Source organism: Protopterus annectens, chromosome 4.part0 (assembly GCF_019279795.1).
Source record: "Protopterus annectens isolate FY-2018-M chromosome 4.part0, PAN1.0, whole genome shotgun sequence".
NCBI classification, from domain to species: Eukaryota; Metazoa; Chordata; order Ceratodontiformes; family Protopteridae; genus Protopterus; species Protopterus annectens.
In genome coordinates, this window is record NC_056733.1 from 232,599,332 (window position 1) to 232,615,654 (window position 16,323).

General features: G+C 44.9%; 1 protein-coding gene across 1 annotated transcript in view; it reads right to left on the minus strand.

Moving 5' to 3' along the window:
* The window catches only part of DUS1L (dihydrouridine synthase 1 like), a 1,030,374-nt gene that overhangs the window by 671,534 nt on the left and 342,517 nt on the right, over positions 1–16,323 (minus strand). Inside the window, exon 5 of the mRNA XM_044069730.1 lies at positions 9,817–9,929. Within this exon, the coding sequence (XP_043925665.1) occupies positions 9,817–9,929 (113 nt within the window). The remainder of the gene's footprint in view (positions 1–9,816; positions 9,930–16,323) is intronic.

The following is a 16,323-nucleotide window of genomic DNA, read 5'->3' on the forward strand; positions in this document are numbered from 1 at the left end:
CAGGACCATGTGCTGAACACCGATGATATCCACCATCCCACACTTACCCCCCATTAAGCGAACCATAGTATAATATGTCTACAAGGCAGATGCAGATGGACAATACTGTTACAACTGCTGAATCCTACACAAATGCACTCTATAAGCACTTACAGGAGTGCATGGCTTGTGCTATCCCAAACAGAACCAGGATGCTATACTCATAATTAACTAAACCAATTTGGTGGTCCCCTGTCATAAACATATTGTACTACAGGAAGAAGACACTGTTGCAAACAAGAGTACAATACCATGTGTGGAGGAGATCCCTGGACAGCCTCAGTAAGAAGGTGAGATCCCTTATACAATCCTCCAAAGCTAGCTAAGAAAACTTTAATGCAACTAATACCAACAACAACCACAGAGCCTCAATGTCAACAACCAGATCTGCTCTGAGTTACAGCACAAAGGCACGCATATTACAGAAACAATGGATATTGGCAACATCCTGGCAGATCCCTCTCAAAGCTGCACACTCTGAAGGCAATATCACAGCATCCATGGGACTGGACAACATCCCAGGCTGCGTTTTACATGAACTTCGGATAGTACTGTCTCCTCACCTACACACCATGTTCAATAATAGCCTCACACTGGGCATACTGCCCCCTGAATGGCACACAGCAACAGTTATCCCACTCCACAAAGATGGCGCCACAATGGACCATGGGACCTATTTCCCTATAGGCCTGACTAGCCTGGTCTGCAAGGCTATGGTGCACATCATGGATCACTGTCAGAGACATTGGGTGCCTTCCAACCTTTGACCCCTCCCTGTTTGGCATTAAGGCCGGACCACGCCTCCTAAACCTGGTGGGCTTCTTAGAGACAGTTACCAAGGCATTAGATGAGGGTAAGGAGGTCCACACAGCCTACCTAGATCTCTCATAGGCTTTCAACACCATTCCTCCTTCTGGTATTATCAACATACCCATCCACCTGAACATTAACCCTTATGGTTTGCAAAGTGGCTCACGGACAGAACACACACAGTAGGAGTTGCATACCCTAGGTCCGACTGTATACCAGTTACAACTCCTGTCCCCCAGGGCTCAGTCCTAGGACCCTTCATGTTCGGTATATACTTCTCTGACATACAGACAAGCACAGGAGGGTTTTGGCTGAAAAGGTTTGCAGATGACTGCAAACTAGGGGACATAATTGTTTCCCCAGCTGTTACAGACACCCTCTGGAAGGGTCACACTGAGACGGATACCTGGTGTTAATATCATGGCGTCAAGCTGAATGCCTAAAAGTGCATAGTCATCCCCTTTGGATATAACTAATTACCTTGCAGACAACCACATAGGTGCTAGTCCTCTACATACAAAAAGGTATTACGGGATCCGGAAACACCAGTAGATAAGCAATCTCTCCTTCGATACCCATAATGACAACGTGGTTAGAATATCCTTCTACATGACCCCCTAATCCTTAATGGGTTCGTATCCAGATCAGAGGGGCCATTGTGACTCTACACGTCATATCAGACCCATTAAAGGATACAACACCCCATTTGGGATATACCTTACCAGACAACTGCAACAGCTTGGAAGACCACACCAGTACCACACCAAGAGGATTACTAACCTCAAACAGATGACCTATGCAGCCCAACCTACGGAACTCCAGCTGCACTCAGTTGCATACCGCATACTCACAGGTGGTCTTGACATACAAGGCCCATGTCCAACCCTGTATTGTAGGATATGCTCCACCTAAACAGAATAAACAGAAGTCTCTGAGAGCCACATGCTCTAGGGATATACACCTAACCACAACGATGAGTAGGACGTGCTGAACGGATAGATTCCTGACCCGGACACTCCCTATGTTTTGGAACGTGATTCCAATGTAAATCAGGCAGGGCCCCTCACGAGCACTCTTCAAGGGAAATATTGTCATGTGGATGGGAGACAGACATGTACCCGGGGATAACTGCAGTGGCTCTGCTGGACACAGGCACAGGGAACTATTGGCTCTGCCGTTCACAGGCACAGGGAACCAACCTATGGGGGTGGCAAAAGACAACACACGCTAGCTAGGCTTACAGATACCCTTGGTAAGACAGCCTAGTACCTACCTTTGCACATATTACATGTCTTATGTGCATGGATAGTTAAATAGCTCTTCCATTTTACTTTGCTATCATGCTGATAAACTGTTGACTCACTAAAAGACATATGTATCCTGTTATTGTGTATTGTAAATGCTGATTGACATAACTAAGGTTTGCCTACCATTACAGTAATGCTATGTAGCTTGTAATACATATCTGCCTACAATACTGTACATTACACAGTTATTGGCACAATATCCCACAATGCAAAACATACTTGCACAGTGGCCCAACATTCCACATGTTATTCTCTGTATTGCACCTATACATATGGCTACAGTTACAATATATCAACATATACTATCCCTTGTTATAGCACATACTTATTGGACCAACCTTGCCACTGGCATTGGCTGGTGAGGAGTATTTCTGTTCATAGCCCTTATATAGCATCCCTTGTGGTGTATGCGGTGTTTGCCTTGTGACCTACAGCAGTACACACAAATACTACAAGCGTGACTATGCTCAACAATACATTACTACAAGATAACTGTTTCCACTACATGGATTGCGTGCACTTTAAATATTACAGAATAGTACTACATACATAGACATATTGACTGTTCTACATACCTTATTAGTAACCCAACATATCGTTAACAGCTGATTCAATCCTTTTCAGTTTGTGTTTCAATGTTATTTGTAATGTTCCGCTGGTATATACGGATGGTTTGAATGTGTGATGACACATCCTTTTCTAGTTACATATCGGTAACATGTGGTATCCTGTCCACCAATTGCTGTTCCAAAGTAGTTAATTGGATGCACATCAGCTGTGCAGCTACTCTATTAGCCGATACCATGGCAACAGTGGTGTATAAGTGAGTATCCCTTTTAGGGGTTGTCCGTTTGCCTTACTTTCGAGGGTGACGGCCTAGATGTGTTATTGTGATATATTTCAACAGCTATATGGAGACACACAGAGATATATTAGCTTCATGACTCCCGTGGACTGTGTGTAATGGCTAGACGATTTAGTTCTACATGTGAGTACAGCTGTTATATTTCGGAACAATGCTACTTATGCAGGGTTTGTTTGTACCTGATACTTCTGCAGATGTTTAAGTCTGGCAAGGATGTTTGGCCAGCTCAAGGCCGTATGGCTATGCATGAACTGTTATGTGGTATACAGTGTGCTCACCAGACATCATTGATTTGGTGTACAAGTGTAGCATACTGTGCTGTTACTCACTAATTGCTAACCCATCCCGGTGTACGCACAACCCTCTGAAACGGGATTAGTGCAAACAAACCCTATTAAATCAGCAGCTGTTCCATTGTATAACAGCCGCTATTTCACTTAGGGCCATGTTAGTGTGTCTCTGACAAGGTATGTTAAGGCTTCTGCAGATGTCATACAGTGTGTGAATGATTTGTGATGTTATTACAGTTTGTATTGTAATATGTTTGGGTGTGGGGGTGATATCGGTGGGTGTGCATAGCAAATGCAGGTGTGTAGGAACTGCTTTTATACATAATTGCTATGTGCATGAGGGTTCCTTCCCTACTGAACACCTATCCATTTGTGGACTACTACAATGGTATTTGCAGGCTGACTCATTAAGGCACTGTTATGTGGTTCCTGTATAGTATGCAGGTGATGTTAGTCCTTGAATCCCTTTGGTAATATATCTGAATGTAATAATGTGTTGCTACATGATAGCTGTGTATTTCTGTCACAGGTATTTGCAGTCATCGTAGTTGTGTTGGTGACTGACCCTCTCTAGGGTTGCCACCTTTTCATATGTCCATAGTGGGTCCTTTTTGGGACACACATCTGATTTTACAGGCTGACACAAACCCACGGTCAGTACAAGGGATAGAACTTTGCTTTCTTGCCTAATTATAAGCTTATTCTTGTAGCAATTTAGTAGTTTATCCTGTTTCCTGTACCATGTAGGTACTTTAGATACAGAAATAACTATTGTATGCAACTATTACAGTACATATGGGACATAATTATGTCCTACAATCCCAGGACATTTGCCACGTTTAATATATTTGGTCAGGACACAGCCGCCCAAAGAGGGAGTGTCCCTCGCAAAGTGGAACAGGTGGTAACACTATCATTGGCTCATGTCCATAGCACATATTTGTAATGGTGTATAGGCATACACTCTCCATATTCCTTTGTTCATAAAGGTGGGTAGTGGCGGAATGTGTGATTGCTATGGTCTATGTTATACACATATGTGAACACTTCAACTGCTGTATAAGGGAGACCTATGGAATTCCGAAACCACATTGTTCCGACGCACACAGTACCGGGAACAGACTCCCATACCCCACATTACTGACATCGACAGTAACTCGCGAAGGTAACACAAACATGGAACACACACATGCACACACAGACACACTGCTACCCAACACATCCAAACAAACCATCCTACACGAAGTATGAGCAGGTGGCCAAGCCCCCCTACGCACCCCATGTAGGTGTCTGCGCTCCACACACCACCCACTACTTTAATATTATACATCCTAGGTCGCGCAAACAGACGCACAAAGCTAACCCACAACCACACATTACAGTCCCCCAACAACACACACCACACACAGAACACACACTTACACACACTACAGCCCTAAGAAACACACATAAACACAGTAACCAACCCAAACCGCAACACCAGAATCACTGAATAACTGTCCATTAACATTGTGAGATTATACCTCGCGCATCTGGTGTTTCGGTACTGTGTTCTTTCGGACCTTAAGCCTCAGGATTACGTGTGTCGGTATGTAAAGCAGTCGGTATGTGGTAGGTATCCCATTTATATGCACTTCCATGGTTATGTAGATGTTCTTAACCTATCTATATATCTACATATTTATGTATATCCCCATATATCTACATCTCTCTCTCTCTCTATATATATATATATATATATATATATAGATAGATATATAGATATATATATATAGATATATTTATATATATATATATATATATATATATGATTGTGTGTGTATATATATATATATCTATATATATCTAAAACATACACCTTTCATTGTGTACATGCCAGTTTGTCCTATTTCAACACATTCCTACCTTTTGTGTTTCATCCTGTCAGTATACATGACTGCCATTGGTACATCTCGGGTAGCTTAGTGGTATGTTATTGTGATGAATGTGTACATGGTTGCGTATTCTAATCCTGGCAGTGATATCTTAACTCTCAGAGCAGGCACTGGTACTGCAAGGGTGATTAACGCACATTTCAGCGGTTTTGTGTTCCACATGTTTATTATTCTGTGGAGAACTACCTATATATGCAAGCTGTGTTTAAGGTATACTGTGTAACATGTACACATCTGTGAAGATTCTTGTCAGGGATACTCTCCATTATTTGGAAACACATCCCTGATTACATTATACAAAATCCCTCACTAACACTCCAGGGAATCCTTGCAAAGTGGGTGGTGAACAGTAGTACAGCCCAGGGATCCTGCAAGTGGCTCTGCTCCACAGAGGGACAGTTAGTTGATCGATGGGGTGGCGACAGCAGACACATTTTGTCTATGCTTATGAGTGGCCTCGGCAGTTGGCCATGTACCTACCTATGTATCTATGAACCTGTACATACAGTATGGACACATGCTGATAGCTTAATATACTGTTCAGGTACTGACTTACCTTGTGCCAATGGTGGTTGTGTGTACAACAGTTGAGGGCTACCTATGTAGGATGCACACAGTAGACCACCTATACATGACAATTTACAGGTGGTCGTGTGTGTGCGCCATCCATGTTTGCTGTGTGTGCAGGTGGAGAAGGGTGTCAGTCCATGACTGCCTACACTGTCAGTGTGTGTGCTATATGTTCCCTCTTTGCCAAGGCATGGGCATACTGGGCACGCCTCCGTCTGCCTACTGGGGCTAGCACAGGGTGTTCATGGTCTGAGCCCCCCTGTGCCTGTGGGTCCCTTGGCAATGGTGGTGGGCTATGAGGGCCTTCACCATTCTGTCCCTGCTGCAGCTGTTTCCGCAGGATCATATTGTGCAGCATAGCACATACTATGAAGATGTGGGCACATGTTCTTGAAGAGTACTGCAAGGCTCCACCAGATAAGTCCAAGCAACGGAAACGTGATTTCAGCATCCCAAACACGCTCTCTAATGATGATTCTGGTTTCTGCGTGTGCCTCATTATGGCATTCTTGCATGGCTGTGTGTGCATTTCTGATGGGTGTCATCATCCAGGGTTCCAGTGCATAGCCAGCATCTCCCACCAGGTGGCCATATGAGATGTCCCCCCTGGCAAATACCTGATACAGCTATGAGGCATGCCAGATGTGGGAGTTGTGATAGCTTCCAGGAGTGCCGGCACACACATCCATGATAATGCCGTGGGCATTGCACATGACCTGGCAGTTGATGGAGGGGAATCCCTTGCGGTTTATGTAGCGCCTACCCTGTTCACCGGGTGGTGACTTGATGTGTATGTGCGTGCAGTCTATTGCACCCAGTATCTCCGGGTAGTCCGCCACATGGTGGAAGAGACGCATATTGCTGGCGAACACCTCCTACATTCAAGGGAAGTGCATTTGCTCATTGGCATGTGGTAACATGGCATCCAGGAAATGGTGGAGTACCCTGGATGCTGATGCCTGTGAGATCCCCATGATATCCCCAGTTGGCCTTTGAAAGGTACCTGTGGCTAGTATTCTCAAGCTTACACATACATTCTTGTCCACTAGGATGGGTTTCCCTCTGTTACTTCTGGCTTTGAGGCATGGCCAGCACAGCTCAACAAGTTACTGTATGATGTCCCTGTCCACCCTATAACGCTCTACTATCTCCAGATCATGTGGCCCCTGGTAGGTTACCCTGGGTCTGAACACTCGTCTCCTCCTCCGGTGCCTGAGATGGTTGTCAGCATCATCCTCCACACAACCATCAGTCTCCAACAAATGCTGGTGAATCAAAGCTATGGTAGCCCCTAACATATACATATTAAAAGTCCCCCATCTGTATACACCAATGGTGCAGAGTGTCTGGGAATACACAAGTGTGTGTGTGGGGCTTTCACACCTTATACTATTGTGCAATGGATGATGCTGGTGTAATTGGGTGTGTTTGTGCTATTCCAGCTGCAGGGTATCCTAATTATTGGTTTTACAGCAGGTACTGCTATCGTGGGGCCTTTGTTGTTGACTTACGCTTGTCTGCCGTGATTCATCTGTTGCCTTTTACTTCTATTTTCAACCCGCTTCACCTCCCATTGTCAGGCATGCATCCAGCTGCCGCCTTTCTTTTTTGTGCTTCCACAACCCAGGATTGTGTTGGAAAATGTGTTATGTAGCTGATCTACAGCAAGTTTGCTTTGTTCTGCTGTGACAGTTCTCTTTTCTTTGCTGTACGGCACCTCCCCTTTCCTGTTCTGCAGGTAGCTGCTAGCAGCCTTGTTAGCTGTTGTCTATGGCCCACTATGAGTTTCTAGGTGTTAATTACTCATTTGTACTCCAATTACCATGCTGCAGCATTTCCTTACTGTCTTCCCATAACCTTCCTGTTTCACTTAAGCTGCGCGCCGCATGCGCCCAGTTTCTGGCTTTTGAGCGCGTTTTCATCCACGTTCACATGCACTTTCGGTCACTTTGTGTGCTCTCAGCTAAGCATAGCTATGGCTAGGTACACACCCCTATCCTGCGGCTTTGCTTAGCAGCAGGCAACCCTGATTACCAATGCTCCAATGTGCTTACAGCTACGGCAGCGCACACCTCTCATGATGTCATGTTTACCTCCAGGCCACTCCTCGGTGTTGTACTGCTGCGCCGTGTGGTACATCCTTACGCCAGCGGGACATTTGCAATTCAGTATTACTTGACTCATTTGCATGGCACTGACTACTAATTCCTAGTTACCGCGCGGAACACTGTCACAGACCCTTAGCAACCCTTGCGCCTTGGTTGTGGTGTAGCATGCATACCATTGACTATTATTGCAAAATCATGATTTGTGTTACATTGCAGTTTTATGACATCTAAATATATTTTCCTTGTGTTCCCATTTGCGCACCCATGCATTGCGGTTGTACTTTGCGTTAGTGTAGCCATGATATTAAATGTTATTTTTTTATGTGTTGTGCGTGGTTTTTTATGCCATTGGCTGTATATTTAGCCACTGGCATATGTTTATATTGTAATAGGTAAGTTTGGTCCACTTTCATGGCTCCGATATTTTGTTTGAAAAAATGTAAACCGTTTTTTTGGTTTACATTTCTGCATGCTTACGCTACGCCTGCACCACTTCATGAATCGCTATATACCTTCCTTTGCATGCTACACTGCTGTACATGGGGTAATTAGCATACAAGCGCCATGAGGTGCGCAGCTTTGGCGTACGCTGGTAGTGCAGGTGGCAATAGCTCTTACCCGAATTGCTCGACGGTCATATTTGGTGCTAGATCACCAACGCTACTCCGGCGCATGGCGCAAGCTTCATGAATCCCAGGGAGTAACTATTACATTTGTAATATCTTGTAAACAACTTACAATATCTCAGCAACCACTCAAGTGATACACATGCTGTCAGCAGCATTTTATTTATCTAGCTGAGAGCTTTCATACGAGGCTAAGGGGTTCTCTCTATGTTACTTGGTTGTTGAGATATTTAGAAAAAGATGAAAATTATATCTATATAAATTAATATCATAAAAACAACAATTAATATCTATTTACCTGCACTAGACAGAGGTCAAATATTAATGCAGTTGAATTAGCCATTGTATAAAAACTTTAGGGTAAAATATTTTAAAACATTGCACATAGCATGGTTTTGAAATTATTGATGCAAATATGAGCAAGCAATATTTGATGCCTAGAGACGTCAGTAGGAGTTAACTGCAGATGCATCTGGAGGTGTCTCTTGGATGTAACAAGTTAATACTCCAAGCGGCACAGCAAATAGTGTCGTCACCTCACAGCAAGAGATTCACCAGTTCGATTCTCAGCTGGGATGCCTTCCATAAAGTGTTTGCATGTCCTCCCCGTGTTCACACAGGTTCCGGTTTCCTCCCACATTCTAAAGATATGCAGTAGGTGGAATGGACACTCTAAACTGGACACAGGTGCGAGTGTGTGGTATGGAAGAAGTACTGCTGCAGGGCTAGTCACCAGGCAGTGAAAACTTTTGTTCTAGATGACTGTCACTGCTGAAGTGGCACACACACACCCTGTGTAAAAATGGGAAAAGGGTTACGATGGATGGATGGAACATTAATACTCCATGCATTCCTTCCTTCCTCCTGTGAGCTCACAGGTTGCAGTCTGTGTTCCCCTGGTCTCTAGGTACTCAAACAGATCCTTTCCTAAAGGAGTGTTACTTTTCTATACTAGCGGTCTGTTCTGCCTCTGCTATGCCCACACTTTTCTGGATATGAACACAATCTCTTTTTATTCATCTCTCATACAGTATACTTTCTTCCAATGAATTCTAGCAGTTGGCACAGGGGCTAAAAGTTGTGAGCTTTAGTTCTTGTGATACAGGGTTTGATACCTTCAGCCCTCATTTGCTTACTGTGTGACCTTGAAACCACTTTACCGGCCACTGCTCCCAGGTCACCCCTAAAAAGGGATTGTGTGCCCAGTGGGCCTACATGGTTAACAAATAAGAATTCAACATTACTCTCTCTTACTGTGCAACTATACCTGGCATCCGGCTTTTTCAAGCATCTTTGCATATTCCACTGTTTTTTCAATCTCTGGAAATACCCGTATTTTACATGTGACTGGTACAGTCAGTCTCTCAGAGGCCATGGATACTGCAAGAAATAAAGACACAATTTAGACAACTTAAACAATTTAGACAACTTAAACTTAACAACAAAACAAAGTTTCTCTAAACAACACAGTGAAATATTTCAAATGGCACTGGTTGTAAAACCATCATGTTTTACCCACAGTCTTTACATGCTTTCTTTAGTACATCACCCAAAAAAAACTGAAGTTGTTTATTAGAATGTTTTACAGAAGCACTGGTTTACTCACCTACATCACAGACAATTATGATTGAAAATAAGAAGTTATGTACCTACCATAACGTTCCATGTTAGTTGTCTTCTCTCGCCTTCTTTCTTGCTTGATGGGTTCGAGTCACTTTTACCAGCTCGAGGCAGCCCCATATCCCATGATGCAAGGCGGTAAGTACCCAGATCTCGTTTGTTGACAAAGGGCAATAGCACCAAGCATAAAATACTTCCCAAAGGAAGAAGAAACTTACAGATGGAAAAAGGACCAGGTCTGAATGGTCTTTAGCATAATAGTTTCTTATACAAGGTCTGTCCAGGCCAGGGGAAGGAGGAGAAGACACCAATATGGAACGCTATGGGTGGTAGGTACACTTCTTAATGTTAAGTTGTCAATCTAGCCTTCATTCTTGCTTGATGGTAGCACCTCTATCCTGGGTAGCTCAATGGAACAAACTCTTGAGGACTGTAGAGCCAAAACTGGCTCTGTCCCTGGAGGCCAAGTCCAATTTGTAATGGGAAACAAAAGTGTGAGGAGTAGCCCAAGTGGCGCTGCACAAATAGTGTCCAAAGGAAGTCTAGCTTGAAAGCTGTAGAAGTAGCTAAGCTCCTAGTTGAATGTGCTTTAGGTTTTGAGCACAGCTGTTTTCCCCTGAGTATAAATTTCAGTGATGACGAAAGCCATCTGGACAAAGTCACTTTAGAAACAGGAAGGCCTTTTTATTATCATAGGAAACAAAAGTTGATCAGATTTTCTAAATTTTTTGTTCTGTCCAAATAATATCTAAGTTGACGATGGACATCAAGATAATGTAGCTTTTGTTCAGCTCTGTCTGAATAGTTAGGAAAAATACCGGAGATCAATGGATTGATTCAAATTGTTCTTTGAAGCGACCTTAGGTAAAAAGTTGGGTTAGTTCTCAAAGATACTCTGTCTTTGTGAAAACCAAATAGGGGGTCGAACGAAAGAGCATGAAGTTCAGACACCCTCCTGGCAGATGTAATAGCCACTAGAAATAACGTTTTCCAAGAAAGATATTTCAGGGAACAAGAAACAGCTGCCTCGAACGTGGGAAGAATCAAGGATGTCAGCACTAAATTTAGATCCCACTGAGGAGGAGGATTCCTGATTGGAGGTTTTAGTAGGAAAATTCCTTTCAAGAAGGCCCTGCAGAGCCTATGGGACATAATATTATGATCTGCTATCCCGACATGAAAATTGGAAATAGCAGCCAATTGAACTCTGACTGTGGAAGAAGAGGAGCCTGCATGAAAAATCTCTGCTAAGAAGTCCAGAACTGCCTGAACAAGGGCAGTAAAAGGATCAATATTTTGGACCTTAGCCCAATAAGAGAAACGTTTCCATTTGCTTGTGTAAATCCTCCTGGTAGAGGATTTTAGTGAAGCTACTATGATGTCTCTAACTGGGTTAGAGATCAAAGGAAGCCTGGCTAAGGAAGGAAGTGGAGCAACCATGCTGTGAGGTTGAGAGAAGGGATTGACCGGTGCAGCTGACATTGGTGAATCAGAAGATCTGGCACTGGGTCCAGATGCCACGGCTGCACCAAAAGGTGATGATGGAGGAGGGGAACCAAACTTGTCGAGGCCAGTAAGGGGCAATGAGAATCAATTTGGCTCTCAAAGCGGTAGCTTTCTGGATCACCTGAGGGATCAGAGGAAATGGAGGAAGGCATAAAGAAGTCCCTGGGGCCAATCCTGGGTCAGAGCGTCTCTGGGGATGGCCTGATAGAGGAAGAGGCTGAAGAAGTCTGGACATTTGCTGTTTTGGGGTATGCACCCCATTCCAGAAAAATCTCTTCCGCTATAGATTGCTTGAGAGACCACTCATGAGGCATGAGGATAGCTCTGCTCAATCTGTCCGCTATAATGTTGGTTTTCCCAGGATATGCGTTGATGCTACCAGAAACCGATGAGAGTGAGCCCATTGCCAAAGTCTGGCGCTTTAGGACTTGGTTCCGCCCTGTTTGTTGATATACCAAACTACAGACATGTTGTCTGTGGTGTCCTTGAGGGCTTGCGTTAAAAGCACTGCTCTCATCTCCAGGACATTTATGTGCAGATGGTACTTCAACGGGTTGCCACGCCCCATGAACCATCCTGCCCTGATAATGACCCCCACCCGATCAGGGAGGCATCCATGGTGACAGTGGCTATCGGGCAAAGCACCTGCCTTGGTGAACCTGAGACGATGTGATCCACCAAGCAAGATGCTCTTTGCATGTCTGTGTCACCAGAATCTGGTGACGCATTGGAAGTTGCTGGTATGACCACTGTGTGAACAGCATCCACTGAAGAAGGCGATGTAGAATCGAGCCAGGGAAGAAGAGTAATGGCGCAGCCATGAGACCCAATACCTTTAGAACCATTCTGGCCTGTATTTTCTTGCTGGCCAGAATGATCCTGACATGAGTCTGAATGTCTGAAACTCTTTGTTCTGTAAGGGTAGCTGACATCCGAACAGTGTTTAAGATGAAGGTAATAGACTGGCAGGGCGATAAGGATGACTTGTTGATTGAGATGCCCAAAAGAGAACAAAGGTCTATTGTGTAATCCCTGGCTTGTATAAGCTGATGCCTGGTGGTGGCTGACAGGAGCCAGTCGTCGAAACACCTGGAATCCTTGACGTCTCAGGTGAGCCGTGACCACTGCCATGCATTTGGTGAACACTCTGGGGCTGTAGTGAGACCAAAGGGCAGGGCTCTGAACTGGAAATGACTGGACCCCAGCAGAAATCTCCTGAGGCGCCTGTGAATTTTGATGTGATAGTGCATCCTGAAGATCTATTGAGCACATCCAGTTGTCCTTCTGTAAGAAGGGCAGAATTGACTGAAGAGTGACCATTCGAATCTTGTCTTCCTGACAGACTTGTTGAGTCTGCTGAGATCCAATATTGGTCTCCAGTCTCCCGTCTTTTGGGGACCAAAAGAACCTTGAGTAGATTCCGGCTCTGAATGGTCTATTGTAACTGGCTGAATGGCTCTTTTTGCAGTAGTTTTGATTTCTGACTCTGCAATGTCCCTTAGACCGGTGGTACATCTGGAAGGGAATTTGAGGGGAAAGGACTTTCCTTGAAAGGAATTATGTAACCCTTGGATATGATCGACTGTACCCATCTGTCTTGAGTGAGGGAATGCCAGGCTTCTGGGTACAGTGATAATCTTCCCCCCGACTGCCTCCAAGGAGGGACAGCCGGGCAACACCTCAGGGATGATGAAAGGGCTTGTCAGAGAGGCTCCCTGTTGACCCCTCTGCCTCTAGAGCGTCTGTTATTGTTACCCCTCTGCCTCACCCTTCTGTCCTTTGGGATAAGGCCTAGAAGGGGTGGAAAACGGACTCCAACAGCAGAAAGAGTCTTGCCGTCCTGCTCGCACCTGGTCAAGGTTTCCTTCACCTGAGGGCCAAACAAAGCTGACCCATCAAAGGGAGAATTTGTGAAGGTTAAAGGGATCCATAAAATCACATAGCCGCATCCAGGCTTGGCGCCTAAGAGCCACACCTGTGCCTCCATCCGCAGCATAAGATATTAGCCGCATGGAGGAGTTTGCAATGGAATTGAGGGTTCCTAGCTGAGAAGCAATTTTTTTCTTGAGCCCCTGCAGCTGTAGGATCCTGAACTACTTCTCCCAGCTCCTTCAGGATATCCTCTGGAGTCTGGTGAAGTGACATAGGTAATTCAGCGAATGCATAGCAAAGGTCGCTGAGGAAAACATCTGCTTACCGTACCTATCCATGGTCCTAGAGTCCTTATTAAGAGGATGGACGGGCACGGAAGGATCTGCAAGTTCCTTTTGGTGGCCAGCCACCACCATGGCATCAGTGGGGACACCCTTAGTAAGGAATTGTTTGCAGTGATAAATTTTGAAGGCCTCCTAGGGACTGGCTCTACAGAGTCAGGAGCTGCCCCGCCTTCGTGCAATCACCTGCATAGACACCCAGGAGGTGGAGGCGAGATCCAAGGTATACTGACTCATCCTCAGAGGGATTGTTGGTGGGCCAGTTTCCCCTCTGTTTCAGAAGTTCTAGGATGTCTGAGAAGGAGACATCCTCAGAGGGGATCTAGGGGATCCCTCTGACTCATCAAAGTCAGTATCCAGTGACAGACTCGGGAGTCTACATGCTTCCTCTTACAAGTCCTCTTCCTAGGAGGATCTCCAAACATCAGGAGAATCCTCGGAAGAGGGGAAATTCCCAATGGGGAAACCTGAGGCGGAGGATCTCTGGGTCCTGTAGCAAGAGAAGTGGCAGAGATGTCAACAGGTACTATAGAGGGAGGAGCTACGGGAACAGACTGCTGACTGATACCAGTGGCCAGTACACTCTTCATCACCTCGAATGCTCCTCCCAGGCAGGTCCGAGAGAACCCGCAAGAGCTAGGAACTCCAGGGACCACGAAGGAAGTCTCCGAGGCAGATGTCGGAGCCGAGCTCACCAGCGAGGCTCCAAGGGGTTCGACAAGGGTCCGATGCCACTCACCCCTCGGAGGGAGACCATGATCCCTCTAAGGAAGGTCTCGAAGAGGAGATAAGAGTAGAGGCTGAAGGAACAGAAGGGCCTCCAGCCGTAGCAGTAACCATTCGAAGACTCCAACTCCAAGCTCTGGGGTAGAGTTGAAGGAGGAACTGTAACGGGGTGTGGACCAACAGTCGCCTGTTGAGACGGACTGTGTAACATTTGGGCCAGTACCTGTGACTTGAGTAATCTACTGACCACTCTCTCTAGGTCATGATCTGACAACCTGGATGACCTTGAAGACTCGATAGAAGAGGTGAAGCCGAAAGGAAGGAGACCTCGACCTCTTCCTGGAATGAGCCATCGGAGCTGATACAATAGATCCTGTCGGCCACATGGGTGTCACCCGACCGGAGCTGACCGAAGTGTGGTCAATACGAGATCGGCACCGATAGCCATCGCTGTGGTGCCAGAATCGGCTCCAGCGGCAGGCTTAGATACAGAAGCCTGGGCCTTGGAAGGTTTTGCTGATTTAGGTGGAGCCGACTTGAATCAGCTTATTCCGTCTCCTGCAGGACTCTCTGGCTGAAGGAGTGACAAATAGCACAGGAGTCCTGCAGGTGAAGAGGGCCCAGAGAAGTGTGACCGTCTGTCAGAGACATCTTCTGACAGCACGAGTCACACTTCTTAAAACCTGAGACCCTCTCCTTTGACATGGTGCCGAAAAAACACACACACACACACACACCAGTCAAAATTAACTTAAATAAAATACCAAAAGGTATTCTATAAAAACACACACACACCTAACAGGGGATGGGATAGGAAAAGATTGACTAACAAAAATTAAAGGAGACAGGGAATTTCTGTCAGAAAAGGTACAAAATAAACTTAAAAACTATCAATAAAAGGTTTTTGACTAAAAGGGGCTTAAATATCACAAAAGTGAACAACTTACCAGGAGCTGGTAAAAACAAGACCTCCGAGATCTGGGTACTATCATGGGATATGGGCTGCCTCGAGCTGGTAAAAGTGACTCATCGGCTCCGAACCCATCAAGCAAGAATGAAGGCGAGATTGACAACTTAACATCTAAGAATTACAGACAGGTGTATGAATGTTACAGTGCAAAATCCAATTTATAAGTTAACTGGTTCAGTTTTTAAAGTTCAGCCTAAGAGATAAGGAAGGGACTGTTCAAAATGTAAAGATTTCAATTTACAGGCTGAAGAATTAATACAAGTTTAGCTGAAAACAGTTTCTTCTTCAGAACTTCTGAAATGTCCGCTAGTATTTATGACATCACAAGACAATCAATTATTACATAAAACCGAAAAGTAAGAAGGAATTACTTTTCCAACCAAATTAAAACATGTGACAGGTTTATAAAAACAGAAGGATTTTGCTGTGTGATCTATATATACTAACTGGAGGGGTAGGGGCAGTGTGTCACAGTAACATTTAGGAAAATTCAAAATGTTAGACATAATTTACTGTATGCACACTACCCCGTTTACAGCAAAAGCAGCACTGCTTGAAATGAAAGCCTTATAAGGCTATGGGACTGTAAGTATCTGATGTAAGACATACAAGCATGGTACAGGAAGTGGCCTGGGTACAAGTCCCACTTCTCGCTCTCTTTTTTTTTTTTTTTTTTTGTATGATCAAAACTTGGCAAACTCATCTACAAACAATGTACAAGTAAACACAATACAACAAA